The 27,696-nt window shown below is 48.0% G+C and overlaps 1 protein-coding gene across 1 annotated transcript in view; it reads right to left on the bottom strand.

Moving 5' to 3' along the window:
• Positions 1-1,797: 1,797 nt before the first annotated feature.
• acsf2 (acyl-CoA synthetase family member 2) overlaps positions 1,798-27,696 on the bottom strand; it is a 358,345-nt gene continuing 332,446 nt past the window's right edge. Inside the window, exons 15-16 of the mRNA XM_068057776.1 lie at positions 14,155-14,223; positions 1,798-3,110 (exon numbers count right to left, since the gene is read on the bottom strand). Of these exons, the coding sequence (XP_067913877.1) occupies positions 3,051-3,110; positions 14,155-14,223 (129 nt within the window). The 3' untranslated portion in view covers positions 1,798-3,050. The remainder of the gene's footprint in view (positions 3,111-14,154; positions 14,224-27,696) is intronic.

The following is a 27,696-nucleotide window of genomic DNA, read 5'->3' as shown; positions in this document are numbered from 1 at the left end:
TGAGGGAGTGCGGCACTGTCGGAGGGTCAGTACTGAGGGAGTGCGGCACTGTCGGAGGGTCAGTACTGAGGGAGTGCGGAACTGTCGGAGGGTCAGTACTGAGGGAGTGCGGAACTGTCAGAGGGTCAGTACTGAGGGAGTGCGGAACTGTCGGAGGGTCAGTACTGAGGGAGTGCTGCACTGTCGGAGGGTCAGTACTGAGGGAGTGCTGCACTGTCAGAAGGTCAGTACTGAGGGAGTGCTGCACTGTCAGAAGGTCAGTACTGAGGGAGTGTTGCACTGTCAGAAGGTCAGTACTGAGGGAGTGTTGCACTGTCAGAAGGTCAGTACTGAGGGAGTGCGGCACTGTCGGAGGGGCAGTACTGAGGGAGTGCTGCACTGTCGGAGGGGCAGTACTGAGGGAGTGCTGCACTGTCGGAGGGGCAGTACTGAGGGAGTGCTGCACTGTCAGAGGGTCAGTACTGAGGGAGTGCGGAACTGTCGGAGGGTCAGTACTGAGGGAGTGCGGAACTGTCGGAGGGTCAGTACTGAGGGAGTGCTGCACTGTCAGAAGGTCAGTACTGAGGGAGTGCTGCACTGTCGGAGGGGCAGTACTGAGGGAGTGCTGCACTGTCGGAGGGTCAGTACTGAGGGAGTGCGGAACTGTCAGAGGGTCAGTACTGAGGGAGTGCTGCACTGTCGGAGGGTCAGTACTGAGGGAGTGCGGAACTGTCAGAGGGTCAGTACTGAGGGAGTGCGGAACTGTCGGAGGGTCAGTACTGAGGGAGTGCGGAACTGTCGGAGGGTCAGTACTGAGGGAGTGCTGCACTGTCAGAAGGTCAGTACTGAGGGAGTGCTGCACTGTCAGAAGGTCAGTACTGAGGGAGTGTTGCACTGTCAGAAGGTCAGTACTGAGGGAGTGCGGCACTGTCGGAGGGGCAGTACTGAGGGAGTGCTGCACTGTCGGAGGGGCAGTACTGAGGGAGTGCTGCACTGTCGGAGGGGCAGTACTGAGGGAGTGCTGCACTGTCGGAAGGTCAGTACTGAGGGAGCGCTGCACTGTCGGAAGGTCAGTACTGAGGGAGTGCTGCACTGTCGGAGGGTCAGTACTGAGGGAGCGTCGCACTGTCAGAGGGGCAGTACTGAGGGATGCTGTACTGGCGAAGGGTCATGACTGATGAAACATTGCATTGTCGGACGTACTGTCTTTTGGATGAGACATTATACATCAAAAGTACTTCATTGGCTTTGAAGCACATTGGGACATCCTGGGGTGGTAAAAGGTGCTATAGAAATGGAACTCTTACTTTCTTCTTTTCTGTTTTTGGTTTCACATTTAATGGGAAAACTGCTGCTCAGTGTCCATTTGTAAGCAACTACTTCATCTCCTGTTATCCTGAGTGTTGTCTACTTTCCACTGTTTCCAGAGTTGGAATTTGATAAAGTCTGCTCTTGCTTTTGAATTGAAGCTGTGGAGCACTTTTAGAGTTTCTGGTCAATGAGAACAATGGACAATTAACCAACTGTAGCTGATAGAGATGTTTGAGTGTTGAACAATACAAGACAGCCACTGGGACTATAGCAGTGTCCGAATGATGATAGAAAGTTAGATGAATGCTCTGCAGTTTTACTTGATTTCCATAGGAACAGCAGTTGGCGATTCAAATTACTTGATTTACGCAGGAACAGGAGCAGCTGCTGAAAGCTGTTCAGCCATTCAATATGATCATGGCTGATACTTGCCATATGACAAGAAACAATTTTTAGAACCACTCCTGAGGAGACTAATGGTTAGAGCCAGACTGTAAATTACCCAGATTCATGTTTTGCAGTTTTAATGAAGAAAGGGATTGAATTACAGAATGCTATCCTATAAAATTCTATAAACCCATGTAATACGAATGTGCTTTGCTGTGGGAAAGTGGGAGGGATATTTGCGCCTGGGATAGGTGTAAGCATTGTAATACGATGGTACTGAGGGACTGATAGTCTCCTGTCTCAGTTTTATGGGTCACCAGTTTGCAGCAACTCGAATAAGTGGGCCTCAGCACTTGCCCTAACCCCTCAGATCGAAGTGCCTTAGAAGTGGCAGGGAACAAATACCTGGAGCCAACAGGATGGACATCAGACCTTCAGGCTTCCTGGCCCCCTCAAGGGCATACTGGCACCTGGTGATAGAGGGGCCCAGACAAAAAGCTTGAACCCAGAAACAGGGCAGGCCCACCTTGGGTCAGGTAGAGTGCAGCTCTGGGAGGCCAGGAAAGCAGTTCCATTGAGTTTCAGGAAACGATTGGCATAGAAAGAATGAAAGTGATAGGGTTAAATGACCTTCTCTCTCGCTGTGTTACTATATGTGCAAAGGACATTGGACTGAGGTACACAATTAAACGCTCCTCTCAGACGTGCAAATAACAAAAGAAAAATGTGGTCAGTTTGTCCCTGCCGCAGTAGGAAGGGATTAAATTGAAGGGAAAACCAGTTGGGCCACAGAGCTGAGATTTATACAAATAGAACTGTCTTGATAAAACAGTTTTTTTTACTGTCCAACACATTTCACACCTGCGGGAGGTTTACCAACAACCTATCAATGTGAGGAGATGGTGGCCAGAATTCTACCAAACCTTGACCTAAGGATAGAATTCAAATGCGACATCTTCACTTCCTACTTTCCCTCATTGTCCTGATTGCAGGAAGTCACTGCTTTCACTCATTGACAAGGTCATTGAGTTGTTTTGATGAATATTCCCACAACTTTCTGATTTAATGCTTCAGAGGTTTAAACTACATGTTTTGTTGGCGGTGGGGTGGGGGAGGGGGGGAGGCTGTTGTGGAAGTTGACTGGTCAGGGATTGAATATTGGTGAAAGGATGAGGAAGGGGTGAAAACTCTGGAGCTTTATAAGCTTTGGGGATCAGGGATATTTTAGACAAAAAGTTAGAATACAGTTGACGATATAGTCGAATCCAGGGTAGTCTATGATAGAGCATGTTGGTAAGGTCAGTATCACTGAAGGATTTTGGGAATGAATGGGATCCTGCGAGCTCCCTCAGTCACAATACTGGGTCAATTCTTCACTTAGGCCCAAGTCCCAGTTGTTCTTCCATTTGCTCCCTCAGTTTATGTTTTTTAACCTGTAAGAATAGAAAAAAGAAAATAATTCAAATGAGATATTTTCAACAATGGAAGAATTCGATCACACTCAACAAGAATGTGACTTTCCATAGATTAATCACACCTCCCATAACCCCCAACCAACATTTCCCCATAATCTCCAAAACCACCTACACCCCATTTCCTCCAACCCCATCACCCCCAACCCCACCTACCCACCATCTCCCCCAACCCCACCTACCCACCATCTGCCCAAAACCCCCCAATCCCCACCTACCCACCATCTCCCCCAATCCCCACCTACCCACCATCTCCCCCAACCCCCCAATCCCCACCTGCCCACCATCTCCCCCAATCCCCACCTACCCACCATCTCCCCCAACCCCCCAATCCCCACCTGCCCACCATCTCCCCCAACCCCCACATACTCATCATCACCTCCATATCCCCAACTCCCACCTACCCACCATCTTACCATAACAGCAACCCCACCTACCCACATTCTCCCATATCCCAAACCCCTCCTACCTACCATGTCCCCCAACCCCCACCTACTTACCATCTCCTTCATATCCCCAACTCCCACCTACCCACCAGCTCCCCATATCCCCCAAACCCCACCTACCCACCATCTCTCCACATCCCCCAAACGCCACCTACCCACCATCTCCCCATTTTTCCCAATCCCACCTAACCACCTTCTCCCCATATCCACAACACCCACCCACCCTCTTTCTCCCCACATCTTAAAACCAACCTACCTAACTTCTCCCATATCCACAACCCCCACCCACCCACTTTATCCCCATATCTCAAATCCCCACCTACCTACCTTCTCCCCAAAACCCTCAGCTACCAGCCTTCTCCCTATATCCTCAAACCACAAGGAGGACTAACAAAGCAACAGAATATACAATGGGTGGTAGGACCCTAGGAAGTACAGAGTATCAGAGGGACCTTGGTGTACTTGTCCATAGATCACTGAAGGCAGCAGCACAGGTAGATAAGGTGGTTAAGGAAGGCATATGGGAAACTTGCCTTTATTAGCCAAGGCATAGAATATAAGAGCAGGGAGGTTATGATGGAGCTGTATAAAACACTAGTTAGGCCACAGCTGGAGTACTGTATCCAGTTCTGGGCACCACACTATAGGAAGGATGTGATTGCACTGGAGAGGATGCAGAGGAGATTCATCAGGATGTTGCCTGGGCTGGAGCATTTCAGCTATGAAGAGAGACTGGAAAGGCTAGGGTTGTTTTCTTTAGAGCAGCGAAGGCTGAGGAGGGACCTGATTGAGGGAGACAAAATTATGACAGGTAGGGGAGTTGAGGAAATTTTTTTTCACCCAGAGGGTGGTTGGAATCTGGAACACACTGCCTGAAGGGGTGGTAGAGGCAGGTGCCCACACAACATTTTAGAAGTATGTAGATGAGCACTTGAAATGCCATAGCGTACAAGGCCACGGGCTAAGTGCTGGAAAATGGGATTAGAATAGATAGGAGCTTTATGGTCGGCACAGAGACAATGGGCCAAAAGGCCTGTTTCTGTGCTGTACAACTCTATTACTCTATGACTCCTTCTCCCCATATCCTCCCATAACCACTTACCCACATTATCTCCGTATCTCCCAACACCCTCCATATCCCCATATTCCCAACCCCCACCTACTCAACTTCTCCCCTTATACCCCAACCCTACCCTTCTCCCCCAATATTCTACCTATATCTCACCAACCCACACTTACCCACCTTATCCCCATATCCCAAATCCCCACCATCTCCCTATATCCACCAAACACCTACCCACATTTTCCCCATATCCCACACGCCAACAATCTCACCATATCACCTAGATATCTCATCTCCCCACCATACCTCTCATATCACATGTCTGAGAGTGGGGCAGTGTGTTGGGGTTCGAGGACTGAGTTTCACAGAGTGGGACAGCGTGTTGAAGTTTTAGCAGTGGGTTTCACAGCATGGGACAGTGTGTTGGGGTTATAGCACTGGATATCACAGAATGGGACAGTGTGCTGGGGCTTTAGCAGTGGGTTTCACGGAGAGGGACAGTGTGTTGGTGTTTTAGCACTGGGTTTCACAGAATGGGCAGTGTGTTGGTGTTTTAGCACTGGGTTTCACAGAATGGGCAGTGTGTTGAGGATTCAGCAGTGGATATCATAGACTGGGACAGTGTGCTGGGGCTTTAGCAGTGGGTTTCACGGAGAGGGACAGTGTGTTGGTGTTTTAGCATTGAATTTCTGAGTGGGAGAGTGTGTTGAGGTTTCAGCACTGTGTTTCAAAGAGTGGGACAGTCTGTTGAGTTTGTAACACTGAATATCACAGAGTGGGGCAGTGTGTTGGGTATTTAGCAGTGGGTTTCACAGAATGGGACAGCGTGTTGGTGTTTTAGCAGTGGGTTTCACAGAATGGGACAGTGTGTTGGGGTCATAGCAGTGGGTTTCACAGAATTGGACAGCATGTTGGGGTTTCGACACTGGGTTTCACAGAGTGGGACAGTATGTTGAGGTTTTAGCAATGAAGAAAATAGAGTGGGACAGTGTGCTGGGGTTTTAGCACTGGGTTTCATACAATGGGACAGTGTGTTGGGTTTTGAGCACTGGGTTTCACAGAGTGGGACAGTGTGTTGGGTTTAATCAGTGGGGTTTGCAGAGTGGGACAGTGTGTTGGGTTTTGAGCACTGGGTTTCACAGAGAGGGACAGTGTGTTGGGTTTAAGCAGTGGGTTTTACAGAGTGGCGCAGTTTGTTGGTGTTTTAGCATTGGATATCAAAGGGTGGTACAGTGTGTTGAATTTTGAGCACTGGGTTTCATAGCGTGGGAGAGTGTGTATCAAAGAGTTGGACAGTGCGTTGAGGTTTTAGCATTGGATTTCAGAGTGGGAGAGTGTGTTGAGGTTTTAGCACTGTGTTTCAAAGAGTGGGACAGTGCGTTGAGGTTTTAGCAGTGGGTTTCACAGAATTGGACAGTGTGTTGAGATTTGAGCATTGGGTTTCACAGAATTGGACAGTGTGTTGGGGTTTCAACACTGGGTTTCCCAGAGTGGGACAGTGTGTTGGTGTTTTAGCACCGGCTACCATAGAGTGGGATAGTGTGTTGAGGTTTTATCAGTGGGTTTCACAGAGAGGGACAGTGTGTTGGTGATTTAGCATTGGGTTTCGTAGAGTGGGAGAGTGTGTAACAAAGAGTGGGACAGTGCGTTGGGACCTTAGCATTGGATTTCAGAGTGGGAGAGTGCGTTGAGGTTTTAGCACTGGGTTTCGCACTGTAGGACAGTGTGCTGGGGTTTTAGCACTGGGTTTCGCACTGTAGGACAGTGTGCTGGGGTTTTAGCACTGGGTTTCACAGAGCGGGACAGTGTGTTGGGTTTTGAGCACTGGGTTTCCCAGAGTGGGAGAGTGTGTTGGGTTTTGAGCACTGGGTTTCACAAAGTGGGACAGTGTGTTTAGCTTTGTGCACTGTGTTTCACAAAGTGGGACAGTGTGTTTAGCTTTGTGCACTGTGTTTCACAGAGTGGGACAGTGTGTTGGTGATTTAGCATTGGGTTTCGTAGAGTGGGAGTGTGTGTAACAAAGAGTGGGACAGTGCGTTGGGACCTTAGCATTGGATTTCAGAGTGGGAGTGTGCGTTGAGGTTTTAGCACTGTGTTTCGCACTGTAGGACAGTGTGCTGGGGTTTTAGCAGTGGGTTTCACAGAATGGGGCAGTGCGTTGGGCTTTGAGCACTGGGTTTCCCAGAGTGGCACAGTGTGTTGGTGTTTTAGCACTGGGTTTCATAGAGGAGGACAGTGTGTTGGCTTTTAGCAGTCGGTTTCACAGAATTGGACAGTGTGTTGGGGTTTCAACACTGGGTTTCCCAGAGTGGGACAGTGTGTTGGGTTTTGAGCACTGGGTTTCACAGAGTGGGACAGTGTGCTGGGGTTTCAGCACAGGTTTGACAGAGTGGGATAGTGTGTTGAGGTTTTAGCACTGGGTTTCCCAGAATGGGACAGTGTGTTGGTATTTTAGCACTGGGTTTCACAGAGGAGGACAGTGTGTTGGTGTTTTAGCACTGGGTTTTACAGAATTGGACAGTGTGTTGGGGTTTCAACACTGGGTTACCCAGGGTGGGACAGTGTGTTGGGTTTTGAGCACTGGGTTTCACAGAGTGGGACAGTGTGTTGAGATTTTAGCCCTGGGTTTTGCAGTGTAGGACATTGTGTTGGGTTTTGAGCTGGACACCGTATTGGGGTTTCAGCACTATGTTTCACTGATTGAGAAAGTGTGTTGAGGATTTAGCACTCGATATCACAGAATGGGGCAGTGTGTTGGCGTTTGAGCACTGGGTTCCACAAAGTGGGACAGTATGTTGGGTTTTGAGCATTGGGTTTCGCAGAATGGGACAGTGTGTTGAGGTTTTAGCATTGGATTTCAGAGTGGGGCAGTGTGCTGGGGCTTTAGCAGTGGGTTTCACAGAGAGGGACAGTGTATTGGTGATTTAGCATTGGGTTTCGTAGAGTGGGAGAGTGTGTAACAAAGAGTGGGACAGTGCGTTGGGACCTTAGCATTGGATTTCAGAGTGGGAGAGTGCATTGAGGTTTTAGCACTGGGTTTCGCACTGTAGGACAGTGTGTTGGGTTTTGAGCACTGGGTTTCCCAGAGTGGCACAGTGTGTTGGTGTTTTAGCACTGGGTTTCACAGAGGAGGACAGTGTGTTGGCTTTTAGCAGTCGGTTTCACAGAATTGGACAGTGTGTTGGGGTTTCAACACTGGGTTTCCCAGGGTGGGACAGTGTGTTGGTGTTTTAGCACCGGCTACCATAGAGTGGGATAGTGTGTTGAGGTTTTATCAGTGGGTTTCACAGAGAGGGACAGTGTGTTGGTGATTTAGCATTGGGTTTCGTAGAGTGGGAGAGTGTGTAACAAAGAGTGGGACAGTGCGTTGGGACCTTAGCATTGGATTTCAGAGTGGGAGAGTGCATTGAGGTTTTAGCACTGGGTTTCGCACTGTAGGACAGTGTGTTGGGTTTTGAGCACTGGGTTTCCCAGAGTGGCACAGTGTGTTGGTGTTTTAGCACTGGGTTTCACAGAGGAGGACAGTGTGTTGGCTTTTAGCAGTCGGTTTCACAGAATTGGACAGTGTGTTGGGGTTTCAACACTGGGTTACCCAGGGTGGGACAGTGTGTTGAATTTTGAGCATTGGGTTTCATAGCGTGGGAGAGTGTGTATCAAAGAGTTGGACAGTGCGTTGAGGTTTTAGCATTGGATTTCAGAGTGGGAGAGTGTGTTGAGGTTTTAGCACTGTGTTTCAAAGAGTGGGACAGTGCGTTGAGGTTTTAGCAGTGGGTTTCACAGAATTGGACAGTGTGTTGAGATTTGAGCATTGGGTTTCGCAGAGAGGGACAGTGTGTTGGGTTTTAGCAGTGGGTTTCACAGAATTGGACAGTGTGTTGGGGTTTCAACACTGGGTTTCCCAGAGTGGGACAGTGTGTTGGTGTTTTAGCACCGGCTACCATAGAGTGGGATAGTGTGTTGAGGTTTTATCAGTGGGTTTCACAGAGAGGGACAGTGTGTTGGTGATTTAGCATTGGGTTTCGTAGAGTGGGAGAGTGTGTAACAAAGAGTGGGACAGTGCGTTGGGACCTTAGCATTGGATTTCAGAGTGGGAGAGTGCGTTGAGGTTTTAGCACTGGGTTTCGCACTGTAGGACAGTGTGCTGGGGTTTTAGCACTGGGTTTCGCACTGTAGGACAGTGTGCTGGGGTTTTAGCAGTGGGTTTCACAGAATGGGGCAGTGCGTTGGGTTTTGAGCACTGGGTTTCCCAGAGTGGGAGAGTGTGTTGGGTTTTGAGCACTGGGTTTCACAAAGTGGGACAGTGTGTTTAGCTTTGTGCACTGTGTTTCACAAAGTGGGACAGTGTGTTTAGCTTTGTGCACTGTGTTTCACAGAGTGGGGCAGTGTGCTGGGGCTTTATCAGTGAGTTTCACAGAGAGGGACAGTGTGTTGGTGATTTAGCATTGGGTTTCGTAGAGTGGGAGAGTGTGTAACAAAGAGTGGGACAGTGCGTTGGGACCTTAGCATTGGATTTCAGAGTGGGAGTGTGCGTTGAGGTTTTAGCACTGTGTTTCGCACTGTAGGACAGTGTGCTGGGGTTTTAGCAGTGGGTTTCACAGAATGGGGCAGTGCGTTGGGCTTTGAGCACTGGCTTTCACAATGTGTGACAGTGTGTTGGGTTTTGAGCACTGGGTTTCCCAGAGTGGCACAGTGTGTTGGTGTTTTAGCACTGGGTTTCACAGAGGAGGACAGTGTGTTGGCTTTTAGCAGTCGGTTTCACAGAATTGGACAGTGTGTTGGGGTTTCAACACTGGGTTACCCAGGGCGGGACAGTATGTTGGGTTTTGAGCATTGGGTTTCGCAGAATGGGACAGTGTGTTGAGGTTTTAGCACTGGGTTTCACAGAGTGGGACTGTGTGTTGGTGTTTTAGCACTGGGTTTCACAGAGTGAGACAATGTGTTAGGTTTTGAGCTGTGGATATCACAGAGTGGGGCAGTGTGCTGGGGCTTTAGCAGTGGATTTCACAGAAAGGGACAGTGCGTTGAGATCTTTGCATTGGATTTCAGAGTGGGAGACTGTGTTGAGGTTCTGGCACTGTGTTTCAAAGAGTGGGACAGTGCTTTGAGGTTTTAGCACTGGATTTCCGAGTGGGAGAGTGTGTTGAGGTTTTAGCATTGGATTTCAGAGTGGGAGGGTGCGTTGAGGTTTTAGCACTGGGTTTCGCACTGTAGGACACTGTGTTGGGGGTTTAGCACTGGGTTTCACAGAGTGGGACAGTGTGTTAGCCTTTGAGCTCTGGGTTTCGCAGAGTGGGACAGTGTCTTGGTGTTTTTTTCAGATTTAGATTTCGATTTAGAGATACAGCACTGAAACAGGCCCTTCGGCCCACCGAATCTGTGCTGACCATTAACCACCCATTTATACTAATCCTACACTAATCCCATATTTCTATCACATCCTCACCTGTCCCTATATTCGCCTACCACCTACCTATACTAGGGGCAATTTATAATGGCCAATTTACCTATCAACCTGCAAGTCTTTTGGCTGTGGGAGGAAACCGGAGCACCTGAAGGAAACCCACGCAGACACAGGAGAACTTGCAAACTTTTCACAGGCAGTACCCAGAATTGAAACCGGGTCGCTGGAGCTGTGAGGCTGCGGTGCTAACCACTGCGCCACTGAGACAGTGTGTTGGGTTTTAGCACTGGGTTTCACAGAGTGGGACAGTGTGTTGGGGTTTTAGCACTGGGCTTCACAGAGTGGGAGAGTGTGTTGGGGTTTTAGCACTGGGTTTCACAGAGTGGGACAGTGTGTTGGGGTTTTAGCACTGGGTTTCACAGAGTGGGACAGTGTGTTGGGGTTTTAGCACTGGGTTTCACAGAGTGGGACAGTGTGTTGGGGTTTTAGCACTGGGTTTCACAGAGTGGGACAGTGTGTTGGTGTTTTAACACCGGCTACCATAGAGTGGGATAGTGTGTTGAGGTTTTATCAGTGGGTTTCACAGAGAGGGACAGTGTGTTGGTGATTTAGCATTGGGTTTCGTAGAGTGGGAGAGTGTGTAACAAAGAGTGGGACAGTGCGTTGGGACCTTAGCATTGGATTTCAGAGTGGGAGAGTGCGTTGAGGTTTTAGCACTGGGTTTCGCACTGTAGGACAGTGTGCTGGGGTTTTAGCACTGGGTTTCGCACTGTAGGACAGTGTGCTGGGGTTTTAGCAGTGGGTTTCACAGAATGGGGCAGTGCGTTGGGTTTTGAGCACTGGGTTTCCCAGAGTGGGAGAGTGTGTTGGGTTTTGAGCACTGGGTTTCACAAAGTGGGACAGTGTGTTTAGCTTTGTGCACTGTGTTTCACAAAGTGGGACAGTGTGTTTAGCTTTGTGCACTGTGTTTCACAGAGTGGGGCAGTGTGCTGGGGCTTTATCAGTGAGTTTCACAGAGAGGGACAGTGTGTTGGTGATTTAGCATTGGGTTTCGTAGAGTGGGAGAGTGTGTAACAAAGAGTGGGACAGTGCGTTGGGACCTTAGCATTGGATTTCAGAGTGGGAGTGTGCGTTGAGGTTTTAGCACTGTGTTTCGCACTGTAGGACAGTGTGCTGGGGTTTTAGCAGTGGGTTTCACAGAATGGGGCAGTGCGTTGGGCTTTGAGCACTGGCTTTCACAATGTGTGACAGTGTGTTGGGTTTTGAGCACTGGGTTTCCCAGAGTGGCACAGTGTGTTGGTGTTTTAGCACTGGGTTTCACAGAGGAGGACAGTGTGTTGGCTTTTAGCAGTCGGTTTCACAGAATTGGACAGTGTGTTGGGGTTTCAACACTGGGTTACCCAGGGCGGGACAGTATGTTGGGTTTTGAGCATTGGGTTTCGCAGAATGGGACAGTGTGTTGAGGTTTTAGCACTGGGTTTCACAGAGTGGGACTGTGTGTTGGTGTTTTAGCACTGGGTTTCACAGAGTGAGACAATGTGTTAGGTTTTGAGCTGTGGATATCACAGAGTGGGGCAGTGTGCTGGGGCTTTAGCAGTGGATTTCACAGAAAGGGACAGTGCGTTGAGATCTTTGCATTGGATTTCAGAGTGGGAGACTGTGTTGAGGTTCTGGCACTGTGTTTCAAAGAGTGGGACAGTGCTTTGAGGTTTTAGCACTGGATTTCCGAGTGGGAGAGTGTGTTGAGGTTTTAGCATTGGATTTCAGAGTGGGAGGGTGCGTTGAGGTTTTAGCACTGGGTTTCGCACTGTAGGACACTGTGTTGGGGGTTTAGCACTGGGTTTCACAGAGTGGGACAGTGTGTTAGCCTTTGAGCTCTGGGTTTCGCAGAGTGGGACAGTGTCTTGGTGTTTTTTTCAGATTTAGATTTCGATTTAGAGATACAGCACTGAAACAGGCCCTTCGGCCCACCGAATCTGTGCTGACCATTAACCACCCATTTATACTAATCCTACACTAATCCCATATTTCTATCACATCCTCACCTGTCCCTATATTCGCCTACCACCTACCTATACTAGGGGCAATTTATAATGGCCAATTTACCTATCAACCTGCAAGTCTTTTGGCTGTGGGAGGAAACCGGAGCACCTGAAGGAAACCCACGCAGACACAGGAGAACTTGCAAACTTTTCACAGGCAGTACCCAGAATTGAAACCGGGTCGCTGGAGCTGTGAGGCTGCGGTGCTAACCACTGCGCCACTGAGACAGTGTGTTGGGTTTTAGCACTGGGTTTCACAGAGTGGGACAGTGTGTTGGGGTTTTAGCACTGGGCTTCACAGAGTGGGAGAGTGTGTTGGGGTTTTAGCACTGGGTTTCACAGAGTGGGACAGTGTGTTGGGGTTTTAGCACTGGGTTTCACAGAGTGGGACAGTGTGTTGGGGTTTTAGCACTGGGTTTCACAGAGTGGGACAGTGTGTTGGGGTTTTAGCACTGGGTTTCACAGAGTGGGACAGTGTGTTGGTGTTTTAACACCGGCTACCATAGAGTGGGATAGTGTGTTGAGGTTTTAGCAGTGGGTTTCACAGAGTGGGACATTGCGTTAAAGATTTTAGCACTGGATTTCAAAGGGTGGTACATTGTGTTGAGGTTTTAGCACTGGGTTTCCCAGAGTGGGACAGTGTGTTGGGCTTTGAGCACTGGGTTTCACAGAGTGAGGCAGTGTGTTGGTGTTTTAGAACTGGGTTTCACAGAGTGGGGCAGTGTGTTGGGCTTTGAGCACTGGGTTTCACAGAGTGGGACAGTGTGTTGAGATTTTAGCCCTGGGTTTTGCAGCGTAGGACATTGTGTTGGGTTTTGAGCTGGACACTGTATTGGGGTTTCTGCACTATGTTTCACTGATTGAGACAATGTGTTGAGGATTTAGCACTCGATATCACAGAATGGGGCAGTGTGTTGGCGTTTGAGCACTGGGTTCCACAAAGTGGGGCAGTATGTTGGGTTTTGAGCAGTGGGTTTCGCAGAATGGAACTGTGTTGAGGTTTTAGCACTGAATATCACAGAGTATGACATTGTGTTGAGGATTTGCACTAGATATCACAGAGTGGGACTGCGTGTTGAGATTTAACCCTGTATATCACACAGTTGGACTGTTTGATGCAGTTTTAACACTGGGGTTCGCTGACTGAGACAGTGTGTTGGCGTTTTAGCAGTGGGTTTCACAGAATGGGACAGTGCATTGAGGTTTTAGCAGTGGGTTTCACAGAGTGGGACAGCACGTTGGGGTTTTATCACTGGATTGCATTGAGTGAATCAGTGTGTTGGGATTCGAACACTGTGTTTCACAGAGTGTTTGCCTGTGGTTTCTTGTGGAGGGCTTGTTGTGTCGCGTATCGCCGGGCAGTGGGAAACAGCAACATCACATCATGTTCACCGAGGTCAATTGTAGAACCTGTTCCCCCTAGCAACCTGGATAAGATGAGCTCACACAGTACACATGATCAAACCTGCTCCGGTTCAGTTACTCACAGCCTGAACTACCATAAATATCCATCCTGTTCTCTCCTTCTCGTTGGGAATGTCGAAAGTCATGTTTTGACACAAGTCAAATTCTTGAGCCACATTCTAGGGTGATTTCCTGTTGCCATTCTCATGGTTTTTATCTTTGGAATATCTTCCCCTGGGTGTCCCAGATGTTTATGGAGGCTTACCTACCCTTTACAATGGAGAAGGCTGGAGGTACACACGCACCAATTGAACCCAGTCCCCCTACTGCACATCAACCCACTATTCAGAGACCATGTTCTAGTGTCTACTCACTGGGACAGTCCGGAACCGTCACCTTCTCACTCAGAGATAAGAATAATGCCTCTGAGCCAATAGCTGACTCCATAATAAATACGGCAAGAGTATTTTAGCTCCACCCATTAACATTGTCGAATCAGATTCTGCATCAGCCTTGAACCCCTCACATCCATTTTCAGAACCAGAAAATGTCTTAATATTCTCTTTGTCTTCCTGATGATCACTATTATATAAATACATATTTTGCCTTTACATTTTCAGGTAACAGGAACTAATGCGAATGTACATACCTTTCCAACAGGCGTCAGAGGGAAATCATTCACAAACACGATGTACCGTGGAATCTTGAAGTGGGAGATCTGTCAGGAGCAAAGAGATTGGACAGTCCAAAAGTGCGACTAAAACTGTTCTTTTGCAGTTCCTTAAAGCCCAAGTGATGGATAAATGCTCAGATCAGGAACCTTGGTGAAACTGCCTGTTCTTCTCCGCTCTTCCCAATTCACTCCCATCCCAGGACCCCAGGACACCAAACTCTTTCCCATTAACTCCCATCCCAGACACCAAACTCTTTGCCATTCACACCCATCCCAGACACAAAAATCTTTCCCATTCACTCCCATCCCAGGACGCCAAACTCTTTCCCATTCATTCCCATCCCAGACAACAAACTCTTTCCCATTCACTCCCATCCCAGACACCAAACACTTTCCCATGCACTCCCAGCCCAGACAACAAACTCCTTCCCACTCATTCGCATCCCAGATACCAAACTCTTTCCCATTCACTCCCATTCTAGACACCAACTTCCTTCCCATTCATTCCCGTCACAGACACCAAACTCTTTACCATTCACTCCCATCCCGTACATCAAACTCTTTCCCACTCATTCCCATTGCAGACACCAAACTCTTTCCCATTCACACCCATCACAAACATCAAACCCTTTCCCATTCACTCCCAACCCAGACACCAAACTCTTTCCCATTCTCTCCCAGACCAGACAACAAACTCCTTCCCATTCATTCCCATTCCAGACACCAACTTCCTTCCCATTCATTCCCATCACAGACGCAAAAGCCTTTCCCATTCACTCCCATCCCAGGACGCCAAACTCTTTCCTATTCATTCCGATCCCAGGACATCAAACTGTTTCCCATTCTTTCCTAACCCAGACACCAAATTCTTTCCCATTCACGAAACTCTTCCCCATTCATTCCCATCCCATACACAAAACTCTATCCCATTTACTCCCATCCCAGACACCAAACTCTTTCCCATTCACTCCCATCCCAGGACACCAAACTCTTTCCCATTCACGAAATTCTTTCCCATTCATTCCCATTCCAGACACAAAACTCTATCCCATTCATTCCCATCCCAGACACAAAACTCTTTCCCATTCACTCCCAACCCAGGACGCCAAACCCTTTCACATTCACTCCCATCACAGACACCAAACTCTTTCCCATTCATTCCGATCCCAGATGCCAAACTCTATCCCATTCACTCCCATACCAGACACCAAACTCTTTCCCATTCATTCCGATCCCAGATGCCAAACTCTTTCCCATTCAGTCCCATCCCAGACACAAAAATCTTTCCCATTCACTCCCAGTTCAGGACACCACACTCTTTCCTATCTACTCCCATCCCAGACACCAAGCTCTTTCCCATTCACACCCATCACAGATAACCAACTCTTTCCCACACATTCCAATCCCAGACGCCAATATTGTTCCCATTCACTCCCATCCCAGACATCAAACCCTTTCCCATTCACTCCCAACCCAGACACCAAACTCTTTCCCATTCTCTCCCAGACCAGACAACAAACTCTTTCCCATTCATTCCCAACCCATACACAAAACTCTTTCCCATTCATTCCCATCCAAGACTCCAAACTCTTGCCCATTCACTCCCATACCAGACACCAAACTCTTTCCCATTCAATCCGATCCCAGACGCCAAACTCTTTCCCATTCATTCCCATCCAAGACACCAAACTCTTGCCCATTCACTCCCATCCCAGAACATCAAACTGTTCCCATTCTTTCCTAACCCAGACACCAAATTCTTTCCCATACACGAAACTCTTCCCCATTCATTCCCATTCCAGACACCAAACTCTTTCCCATTCATTCCCATCCCATACACAAAACTGTTTCCCATTTACTCCCATCCCATACAACAAACTCTTTCCCATTCATTCCGATCCCAGACACCAAACACTTTCCCATTCCAGACACCAATCTCTTTCCCATTCACTCCCATCCCAGACATGAAACCCTATCCCATTCACTCCCAACCCAGACACCAAACCCTTTCCCATTCTCTCCCATCCCAGACAACAAACTCCTTCCCAGTCTTTCCGATCCCAGGACACCAAACTGTTTCCCATTCTTTCCCATCCCAGACACCAAACTCTTTCCCATTCACGAAACTCTTCCCCATTCATTCCCATCCCAGCCACCAAACTCAATCCCATTCATTCCCATCCCAGACACCAAACTCTTTCCTCAAATAAAAACAAAATACTGCGGATGCTGGAAATCTGAAATAAAAACAAGAAATGCTGGAACCACTCAGCAGGTCTGGCAGCATCTGTGGAAAGAGAAGCAGAGTTAACGTTTCGGGTCAGTGACCCTTCATCGGAACTGACAAATATTAGAAAAGTCACAGGTTATAAGCAAGTGAGCTGGGGGTGGGGCAAGAGATAACAAAAGAGGTCTAGATTGGATCAGGCCACATAGCTGACCAAAAGGTCACGGGGCAAAGGCAAACAATATGTTAATGGTGTGTTGAAAGACAAAGATTTAGTACAGATTAGCTGTTAATACACTGAATATTGAACAGCAGCAAGTGCAAACCTGAAAAAAACAGTGGGTAAGCAAACTGAACAAACTAAAGATGAAATGAAATAAATGCAAAAAAAAAAGATTGTAAAAAAGAATGTAAAAAAAGGAAGAAAAAAATAACTAAAAATGAAAGTAAAGTGGGGGGCTGTCATGCTCTGAAATTATTGAACTCAATGTTCAGTCCAGCAGGCTGTAGTGTGCCTAATCGGTAGATGAGATGCTGTTCCTCGAGCTTGAGTTGATGTTCACTGGAACACTACAGCAATCCCAGGACAGAGATGCGAGCATGAGAGCAGGGGGGAGTGTTGAAATGGCAAGCAACCGGAAGCTCAGGGCCCTGCTTGCGGACTGAGCGGAGATGTTCCGCAAAGCGGTCACCCAGTCTGCCAAACTCTTTCCCATTCACTCCCATCCCAGACACCAAACTCTTTCCCATTCACTCGCATTCCAGACACCAACACTTTCCCATTCATTCCCATCCAAGACACCAAACTCATTCTCATTCATTCCCATCCCAGACAACAAACTCTTTCCCATTCATTCCGATCCCAGACACCAAACACTTTCCTATTCACTACCATCCCAGACACCAAACTCTTTCCCATACATTCCCATTCCAAACGCCAAACTCTTTCCCATTCATTCCCATCCCAGGACGCCAAACTCTTTCCCATTCACTCCAATCCCATACAACAAACACATTCCCATTCATTCTGATCCCAGATGCCAAACTCTTTCCCATTCAGTCCCATCCCAGCCACAAAAATCTTTCCCATTCACTCCCATCCCAGATGCCAAACTCCTTCCCATTCATTCACAACCCAGACACCAAAATCTTTCCCATTCACTGCCATTCCAGACATGAAACCCTATCCCATTCACTCCATTCCCAGACAACAAACTCTTTCCCAATCACTCCCATCCCAGACACGAAACTCCTTCCCATTCATTCGCAACCCAGACACCAAAATCTTTCCCATTCACTGCCATTCCAGACATGAAACCCTATCCCATTCACTCCCATCCCAGACACCAAACTCGCTCCCATTCACTCCATTCCCAGACAACAAACACTTTCCCAATCACTCCCATCCCAGACACAAAACTCCTTCCCATTCACTCCCACCACAGGACACCACACTCTTTCCTATCTAAACCCATTCCAGACACCAAACTCTTTCCCATTCACTCCCAACCCAGACCCAAACTCTTTCCCATTCATTCCGATCCCAGGACACCAAACTGTTTCCCATTCTATCCTATCCCAGACACCACATTCTTTCCCATTCACGAAACTCTTCCCCATTCATTCCCATTCCAGACACCAAACTCTTTCCCATTCATTCCCATCCCATACACAAAACTGTTTCCCATTTACTCCCATCCCAGGACACCAAACTCTTGCCCATTCATTCCCATCCCACACAACAAACACTTTCCCATTCACTACCATTCCTGACACCAAACACTTTCCCATTCCAGACACCAAACTCTTTCCCATTCACTCCCAACCCAGACCCAAACTCTTTCCCATTTACTCCCAACCCAGACACCAAACTCTTTCCCATTCACTCCCATCCCAGGACGCCAAACTCTTTCCCATTCACGAAATTCTTTCCCATTCATTCCCATTCCAGACGCCAAACTGTTTCCCATTCATTCCCATCCCAGGACGCCAAACTCTTTCCCATTCACGAAATTCTTTCCCATTCTCTCCCGGCCCAGACAACAAACTCCTTCCCATTCATTCACATCCCAGACACCAAACTCTTTCCCATTCACTCCCATCCCTGGGTGCCAAAATATTTCCCATTCACTCCCATCCCAGACACCAAACTCCTTCCCATTCTCTCCCAGCCCAGACAACAAACTCCTTCCCATTGATTCACAACCCAGACACGAAACTCCTTCCCATTCACTCCCATCCCAGACAACAAACTCTTTCCCAATCACTCCCACCCCAGGACACGACACTCTTTCCTATCTAAACCCATCCCAGACAACAAACTCCTTCCCATTCATTCGCATCCCAGACACCAAACTCTTTCCCATTCACTCCCATTCCAGATACCAACTTCCTTCCCATTCATTCCCGTCACAGACACCAAACTCTTTTCCATTCACTCCCATCCCATACATCAAACTCTTTCCCACTCATTCCCATCGCAGACACCAAACTCTTTCCCATTCACTCGCAATCCAGACACCAAACTCTTGCCCAATCACTCCAAACCCAGACAGCAAACTCTTTCCCATTCTCTCCCAGCCCAGACATCAAACTCCTTCCCATTCCAGACACCAACTTCCTTCCCATTCATTCCCATCACAGACACAAATGCTTTTTGCATTCACTTCCATCCCATATATCAAACTTTTTCCCATTCACTCCCATCCCAGATGCCAAACTCTTTCCCATTCATTCCCATTCCAGACACCAAACTCTGTCCCATTTACTCCCAACCCAGACACCAAGCGCTTTCCCATTCACTCCCATCCCAGGACGCCAAACTCTTTCCCATTCACGAAATTCTTTCCCATTCCAGACGCCAAACCCTTTCCCATTCATTCCCATCCCTGACACAAAACTGTTTCCCATTCATTCCCATCCCTGACATCAAACCCTTTCCCATTCACTCCCATCCCAGACATCAAACTCTTTCCCATTCACTCCCATCCCAGGACGCCAAACACTTTCCCATTTACTCCTATCCCAGACACCAAACTCTTTCCCATTCACTCCCATTCCAGACAACAACTTCCTTCCCATTCATTCGCATCCCAGACACCAAACACTTTCCCATGCACTCCCATCCCAGACACCAAACTCTTTCCCATGCACTCCCATCCCAAACACCAAACACTTTCCCATGCACTTCCATCCCAGACACCAAACTCTTTCCCATTCACTCCCATTCCAGACACCAACTTCCTTCCCATTCATTCCCGTCACAGACACCAAACTCTTTTCCATTCACTCCCATCCCATACATCAAACTTTCCCACTCATTCCCATCGCAGACACCAAACCCTTTCCCATTCACTCGCATTCCAGACATGAAGCCCTATCCCATTCACTCCCATCCCAGACACCAAACTCTTTCCCAATCACACTCATCACAGATAACCAACTCTTTCCCACACATTCCAATCCCAGACGCCAATATCTTTCCCATTCACTCCCAACCCAGACACAAAATTCTTTCCCATGCACTCCCATCCCAGACATCAAACCCTTTCCCAGTCACTCGCATTCCAGACACCAAACCCTTTTCCATTCTCTCCCATCCCAGGATGCCAAACTCTTTCCCATTCAGTCCCATCCCAGACACAAAAATCTTTCCCATTCACTCCCATCCCAGACATCAAACTCTTTCCCATTCACTCCCATTCCAGGATGCCAAACTCTTTCCCATTCACTCCTATCCCAGGATACGAAACACCTTCCCATTCATTCCCATCCCAGACACCAAACTCTTTCCCATTCACTCCCATTCCAGACAACAACTTCCTTCCCATTCACTCCCATCCCAGACACCAAACTCTTTCCCATGCACTCCCATCCCAGACACCAAACTCTTTCCCATGCACTCCCATCCCAGACACCAAACTCTTTCCCATGCACTCCCATCCCAGACACCAAACTCTTTCCCATGCACTCCCATCCCAGACACCAAACTCTTTCCCATTCTCTCCCAGCCCAGACAACAAACTCCTTCCCATTCATTCGCATCCCAGACACCAAACTCTGTCCCATTCACTCCCATTCCAGACACCAACTTCCTTCCCATTCATTCCCGTCACAGACACCAAACTCTTTTCCATTCACTCCCATCCCATATATCAAACGTTTTCCCATTCTCTCCCATCCCAGGACGCCAAACTCTTTCCCACTCATTCCCATTGCAGATACCAAACTCTTTCCCATTCACTCGCATTCCAGACACAAAAATCTTTCCCATTCACTCCCATCCCAGACACCAAACTCTTTCCCATTCATTCCCATCCAAGACACCAAATTCTTTCCCATTCACTCCCATCCCAGACACCAAACACTTTCCCATTCACTACCATCCCAGACACCAAATTCTTTCCCATTCACAAAACTATTGCCCATTCATTCCCATCCTAGATACCAAACTCTTTCCCATTCACTCCCATCCCACAGAACAAACTCTTTCCCATTCACTACCATTCCAGACACCAAACACTTTTCCATTCCAGACACCAAACTCTTTCCCATTCACTCCCATCCCAGGACGCCAAACTCTTCCCCATTCATGAAATTCTTTCCCATTCATTCCCATTCCAGACGCCAAACTCTTGCCCATTCATTCCCATCCCAGACACAAAACTCTTCCCCATTCATGAAATTCTTTCCCATTCACTCCCATCCCAGGACGCCAAACTCTTTCCCATTCTCTCCCGGCCAGACAACAAACTCCTTCCCATTCATTCACATCCCAGACACCAAACTCTTTCCCATTCACTCCCGTCCCTGGGTGCCAAAATATTTCCCATTTACTCCCATCCCAGACACCAAACTCTTTCCCATTCTCTCCTAGCCCAGACGACAAACTCCTTCCCATTCATTCGCAACCCCGGACACGAAACTCCTTCCCATTCACTGCCACCCCAGGACACGACACTCTTTCCTATCTAAACCCATCCCAGACACCAAACTCTTTCCCATTCACTCCCATCCCAGACACCAAACACTTTCCCATGCACTCCCATCCCAGACACCAAACTCTTTCCTATCTACTCCCATCCCAGACACCAAACTCTTTCCCATTCACACCCATCACAGATAACCAACTCTTTCCCACACATTCCAATCCCAGACGCCAAAATCTTTCCCATTCACTCCCAACCCAGACACCAAACACTTTCCCATGCACTCCCATCCCAGACGCCAAACTCTTTTCCATTCTCTCCCAGCCCAGACAACAAACTCCTTCCCATTAATTCCCATTCCAGACACCAACGTCCTTCCCATTCATTCCCATCACAGACACAAAAGCCTTTCGCATTCTCTCCCATCCCAGACACCAAACTCTTTCCCATTAATTCCCATCCAAGACACCAAACACTTTCCCATTCATTCCCATCCCAGACAACAAACTCTTTTCCATTCATTCCGATCCCAGGACACCAAACTGTTTCCCATTCTTTCCCATCCCAGACACCAAACTCTTTCCCATTCATGAAACTCTTCCCCATTCATTCCCATTCCAGACGCCAAACTCTTTCCCATTCGTTCCCATCCCTGACACAAAACTGTTTCCCATTCATTCCCATCCCAGACACCAAACTCTATCCCATTCATTCCCATCCCAGACACCAAACTCTTTCCCATTCACTCCCGTCCCTGGGTGCCAAAATATTTCCCATTTACTCCCATCCCAGACACCAAACACTTTCCCATTCTCTCCCAGCCCAGACATCAAACTCTTTCCCATTCACTCCCATCCCCGTCGCCAAACTCTTCCCCATTCATGAAATTCTTTCCCATTCATTCCCATTCCAGACGCCAAACTCTTTCCCATTCACTCCCAACCCAGACACCAACTTCCTTCCCATTCATTCCCGTCACAGACACCAAACTCTTTTCCATTCACTCCCATCCCATACATCAAACTTTCCCACTCATTCCCATCGCAGACACCAAACCCTTTCCCATTTACTCGCAGTCCAGACATGAAGCCCTATCCCATTCACTCCCATCCCAGACACCAAACTCTTTCCCATTCACTCCCATCCCAGACACCAAACACTTTCCCATTCACTGCCATTCCAGACACCAAACACTTTTCCATTCTCTCCCATCCCAGGATGCCAAACTCTTTCCCATTCAGTCCCATCCCAGACACAAAAATCTTTCCCATTCACTCCCATCCCAGACATCAAACTCTTTCCCATTCACTCCCATCCCAGACATCAAACCCTTTCCCAGTCACTCGCATTCCAGACACCAAACCCTTTTCCATTCTCTCCCATCCCAGGATGCCAAACTCTTTCCCATTCAGTCCCATCCCAGACACAAAAATCTTTCCCATTCACTCCCATCCCAGACATCAAACTCTTTCCCATTCACTCCCATCCCAGGACGCCAAACACTTTCCCATTCACTCCTATCCCAGGATACGAAGCACCTTCCCATTCACTCCCATCCCAGACACCAAACTCTTTCCCATTCACTCCCATTCCAGACAACAACTTCCTTCCCATTCATTCGCATCCCAGACACCAAACTCATTTCCATTCACTCCCATCCCAGACACCAAACTCTTTCCCATTCACTCCCATCCCAGACACCAAACTCTTTCCCATTCACTCCCATCCCAGACACCAAACCCTTTCCCATGCACTCCCATCCCAGACACCAAACTCTTTCCCATTCTCTCCCAGCCCAGACAACAAACTCCTTCACATTCATTCGCGTCCCAGACACCAAACTCTTTCCCATTCCTTCCCATTCATTCCCGTCACAGACACCAAACTCTTTTCCATTCACTCCCATCCCATACATCAAACTTTCCCACTCATTCCCATCGCAGACACCAAACTCTTTCCCATTCACTCGCATTCCAGACATGAAGCCCTATCCCATTCACTCCCATCCCAGACACCAAACTCTTGCCCAATCACTCCCATCCCAGACACCACACGCTTTCCTATCTACTCCCATCCCAGGACACCACACTCTTTCCCATTCACACCCATCACAGATAACCAACTCTTTCCCACACATTCCAATCCCAGACGCCAATATCTTTCCCATTCACTCCCATCCCAGACGCCAAACTCTTTCCCATTCTCTCCCAGCCCCGACAACAAACTCCTTCCCATTAATTCCCATTCCAGACACCAACGTCCTTCCCATTCAGTCCCATCCCAGACACAAAAATCTTTCCCATTCACTCCCAACCCAGACACCAAACTCTTTCCCATTCTTTCCCATCCCAGACACCAAACTCTTTCCCATTCATGAAACTCTTCCCCATTCATTCCCATTCCAGACGCCAAACTCTTTCCCATTCATTCCCATCCCTGACACAAAACTGTTTCCCATTCATTCCCATCCCTGGGTGCCAAAATATTTCCCATTTACTCCCATCCCAGACACCAAACACTTTCCCATTCTCTCCCAGCCCAGACAACAAACTCCTTCCCATTCACTCCCATTCCATACATCAAACTCTTTCCCACTCATTCCCATTGCAGACACCAAACTCTTTCCCATTCACTCGCATTCCAGACACCAAACTCTTTTCCATTCACTCAAATCCCATATATCAAACTTTTTCCCATTCTCTCCCATCCCAGGACGCCAAACTCTTTCCCACTCATTCCCATTGCAGATACCAAACTCTTTCCCATTCACTCGCATTCCAGACACAAAAATCTTTCCCATTCACTCCCATCCCAGACACCAAACTCTTTCCCATTCATTCCGATCCCAGACACAAAATTCTTTCCCATTCACTCCCATCCCAGACACCAAACACTTTCCCATTCGCTCCCAACCCAGACATCAAACTCTTTCCCATTCACTCCCAACCCAGACACCAAACGCTTTCCCATTCACTCCCATCCCAGGACGCCAAACTCTTCCCCATTCATGAAATTCTTTCCCATTCATTCCCATTCCAGACGCCAAACTCTTTCCCATTCACTCCCATCCCAGACACCAAACACTTTCCTATGCACTCCCATCCCAGACACCAAACTCTTTCCCATTCTCTCCCAGCCCAGACAACAAACTCCTTCCCATTCATTCGCATCCCAGACACCAAACTCTTTCCCATTCACTCCCATTCCAGACACCAACTTCCTTCCCATTCATTCCCGTCACAGACACCAAACTCTTTTCCATTCACTCCCATCCCATACATCAAACTCTTTCCCACTCATTCCCATCGCAGACACCACACGCTTTCCTATCTACTCGCATCCCAGGACACCACACTCTTTCCCATTCACACCCATCACAGATAACCAACTCTTTCCCATTCACTGCCATCCCAGGACGCCAAACTGTTTCCCACTCTATCCTATCCCAGACACCAAATTCTTTCCCATTCATGAAACTATTGCCCATTCATTCCCATCCTAGATACCAAACTCTTTCCCATTCACTCCCATCCCACAGAACAAACACTTTCCCATTCATTCCGATCCCAGACAACAAACTCTTTCCCATTCATTCCGATCCCAGACAACAAACTCTTTCCCATTCATGAAACTCTTCCCCACTCATTCCCATTGCAGACACCAAACTCTTCCCCATTCTCTCCCGGCCCAGACAACAAATTCCTTCCCATTCATTCACATCCCAGATACCAAACTCTTTCCCATTCACTCCCATTCCATACATCAAACTCTTTCCCACTCATTCCCATTGCAGACACCAAACTCTTTCCCATTCACTCCCATCCCATATATCAAACTTTTTCCCATTCTCTCCCATCCCAGGACGCCAAACTCTTTCCCACTCATTCCCATTGCAGATACCAAACTCTTTCCCATTCACTCGCATTACAGACACAAAAATCTTTCCCATTCACTCCCATCCCAGACACCAAACTCTTTCCCATTCATTCCCATCTAAGACACCAAATTCTTTCCCATTCACTCCCATCCCGCAGAACAAACACTTTCCCATTCATTCCGATCCCAGACACAAAATTCTTTCCCATTCATTCCCATTCCAGACGCCAAACTCTTTCCCATTCATTCCCATCCCTGACACAAAACTGTTTCCCATTCATTCCCATCCCTGGGTGCCAAAATATTTCCCATTTACTCCCATCCCAGACACCAAACACTTTCCCATTCTCTCCCAGCCCAGACAACAAACTCCTTCCCATTCACTCCCATTCCATACATCAAACTCTTTCCCACTCATTCCCATTGCAGACACCAAACTCTTTCCCATTCACTCGCATTCCAGACACCAAACTCTTTTCCATTCACTCCCATCCCATATATCAAACTTTTTCCCATTCTCTCCCATCCCAGGACGCCAAACTCTTTCCCACTCATTCCCATTGCAGATACCAAACTCTTTCCCATTCATTCCCATCTAAGACACCAAATTCTTTCCCATTCACTCCCATCCCACAGAACAAACACTTTCCCATTCATTCCGATCCCAGACACAAAATTCTTTCCCATTCTCTCCCAGCCCAGACAACAAACTCCTTCCCATTCACTCCCATTCCATACATCAAACTCTTTCCCACTCATTCCCATTGCAGACACCAAACTCTTTCCCATTCACTCGCATTCCAGACACCAAACTCTTTTCCATTCACTCCCATCCCATATATCAAACTTTTTCCCATTCTCTCCCATCCCAGGACGCCAAACTCTTTCCCACTCATTCCCATTGCAGATACCAAACTCTTTCCCATTCACTCGCATTCCAGACACAAAAATCTTTCCCATTCACTCCCATCCCAGACACCAAACTCTTTCCCATTCATTCCGATCCCAGACACAAAATTCTTTCCCATTCGCTCCCATCCCAGACATCAAACTCTTTCCCATTCACTCCCAACCCAGACACCAAACGCTTTCCCATTCACTCCCACCCCAGGACGCCAAACTCTTCCCCATTCATGAAATTCTTTCCCATTCATTCCCATTCCAGACGCCAAACTCTTTCCCATTCATTCCCATTGCAGACACCAAACTCTTTCCCATTCACTCGCATTCCAGACACCAAACTCTTTTCCATTCACTCCCATCCCATATATCAAACTTTTTCCCATTCTCTCCCATCCCAGGACACCAAACTCTTTCCCACTCATTCCCATTGCAGATACCAAACTCTTTCCCATTCACTCGCATTACAGACACAAAAATCTTTCCCATTCACTCCCATCCCAGACACCAAACTCTTTCCCATTCATTCCCATCTAAGACACCAAATTCTTTCCCATTCACTCCCATCCCACAGAACAAACACTTTCCCATTCATTCCGATCCCAGACACAAAATTCTTTCCCATTCACTCCCATCCCAGACACCAAACACTTTCCCATTCACTACCATTCCAGACACCAAACACTTTTCCATTCTCTCCCATCCCAGGATGCCAAACTCTTTCCCATTCAGTCCCATCCCAGACACAAAAATCTTTCCCATTCACTCCCATCCCAGAGATCAAACTCTTTCCCATTCACTCCCATCCCAGGACGCCAAACTCTTTCCCATTCACTCCCATCCCAGACACCAAACTCTTTCCCATTCTCTCCCAGCCCAGACAACAAACTCCTTCCCATTCATTCGCATCCCAGACACCAAACTCTTTCCCATTCACTCCCATTCCAGACACCAACTTCCTTCCCATTCATTCCCGTCACAGACACCAAACTCTTTTCCAATCACTCCCATCCCATACATCAAACTCTTTCCCACTCATTCCCATCGCAGACACCACACGCTTTCCTATCTACTCGCATCCCAGGACACCACACTCTTACCCATTCACACCCATCACAGATAACCAACTCTTTCCCATTCACTGCCATCCCAGGACGCCAAACTGTTTCCCACTCTATCCTATCCCAGACACCAAATTCTTTCCCATTCATGAAACTATTGCCCATTCATTCCCATCCTAGATACCAAACTCTTTCCCATTCACTCCCATCCCACAGAACAAACACTTTCCCATTCATTCCGATCCCAGACAACAAACTGTTTCCCATTCTTTCCCATCCCAGACACCAAACTCTTTCCCATTCATGAAACTCTTCCCCACTCATTCCCATTGCAGACACCAAACTCTTTCCCATTCATTCCCATTCCAGACGCCAAACTCTTTCCCATTCATTCCCATCCCAGACACCAAACGCTTTCCCATTCACTCCCATCCCAGGACGCCAAACTCTTCCCCATTCTCTCCCGGCCCAGACAACAAATTCCTTCCCATTCATTCACATCCCAGATACCAAACTCTTTCCCATT

Source organism: Heterodontus francisci, chromosome 26 (genome assembly GCF_036365525.1).
Source record: "Heterodontus francisci isolate sHetFra1 chromosome 26, sHetFra1.hap1, whole genome shotgun sequence".
NCBI lineage: Eukaryota > Metazoa > Chordata > Chondrichthyes > Heterodontiformes > Heterodontidae > Heterodontus > Heterodontus francisci.
Note: the sequence above shows the minus strand (reverse complement) of the source record. Positions and strands in the feature narration are given on the sequence as shown.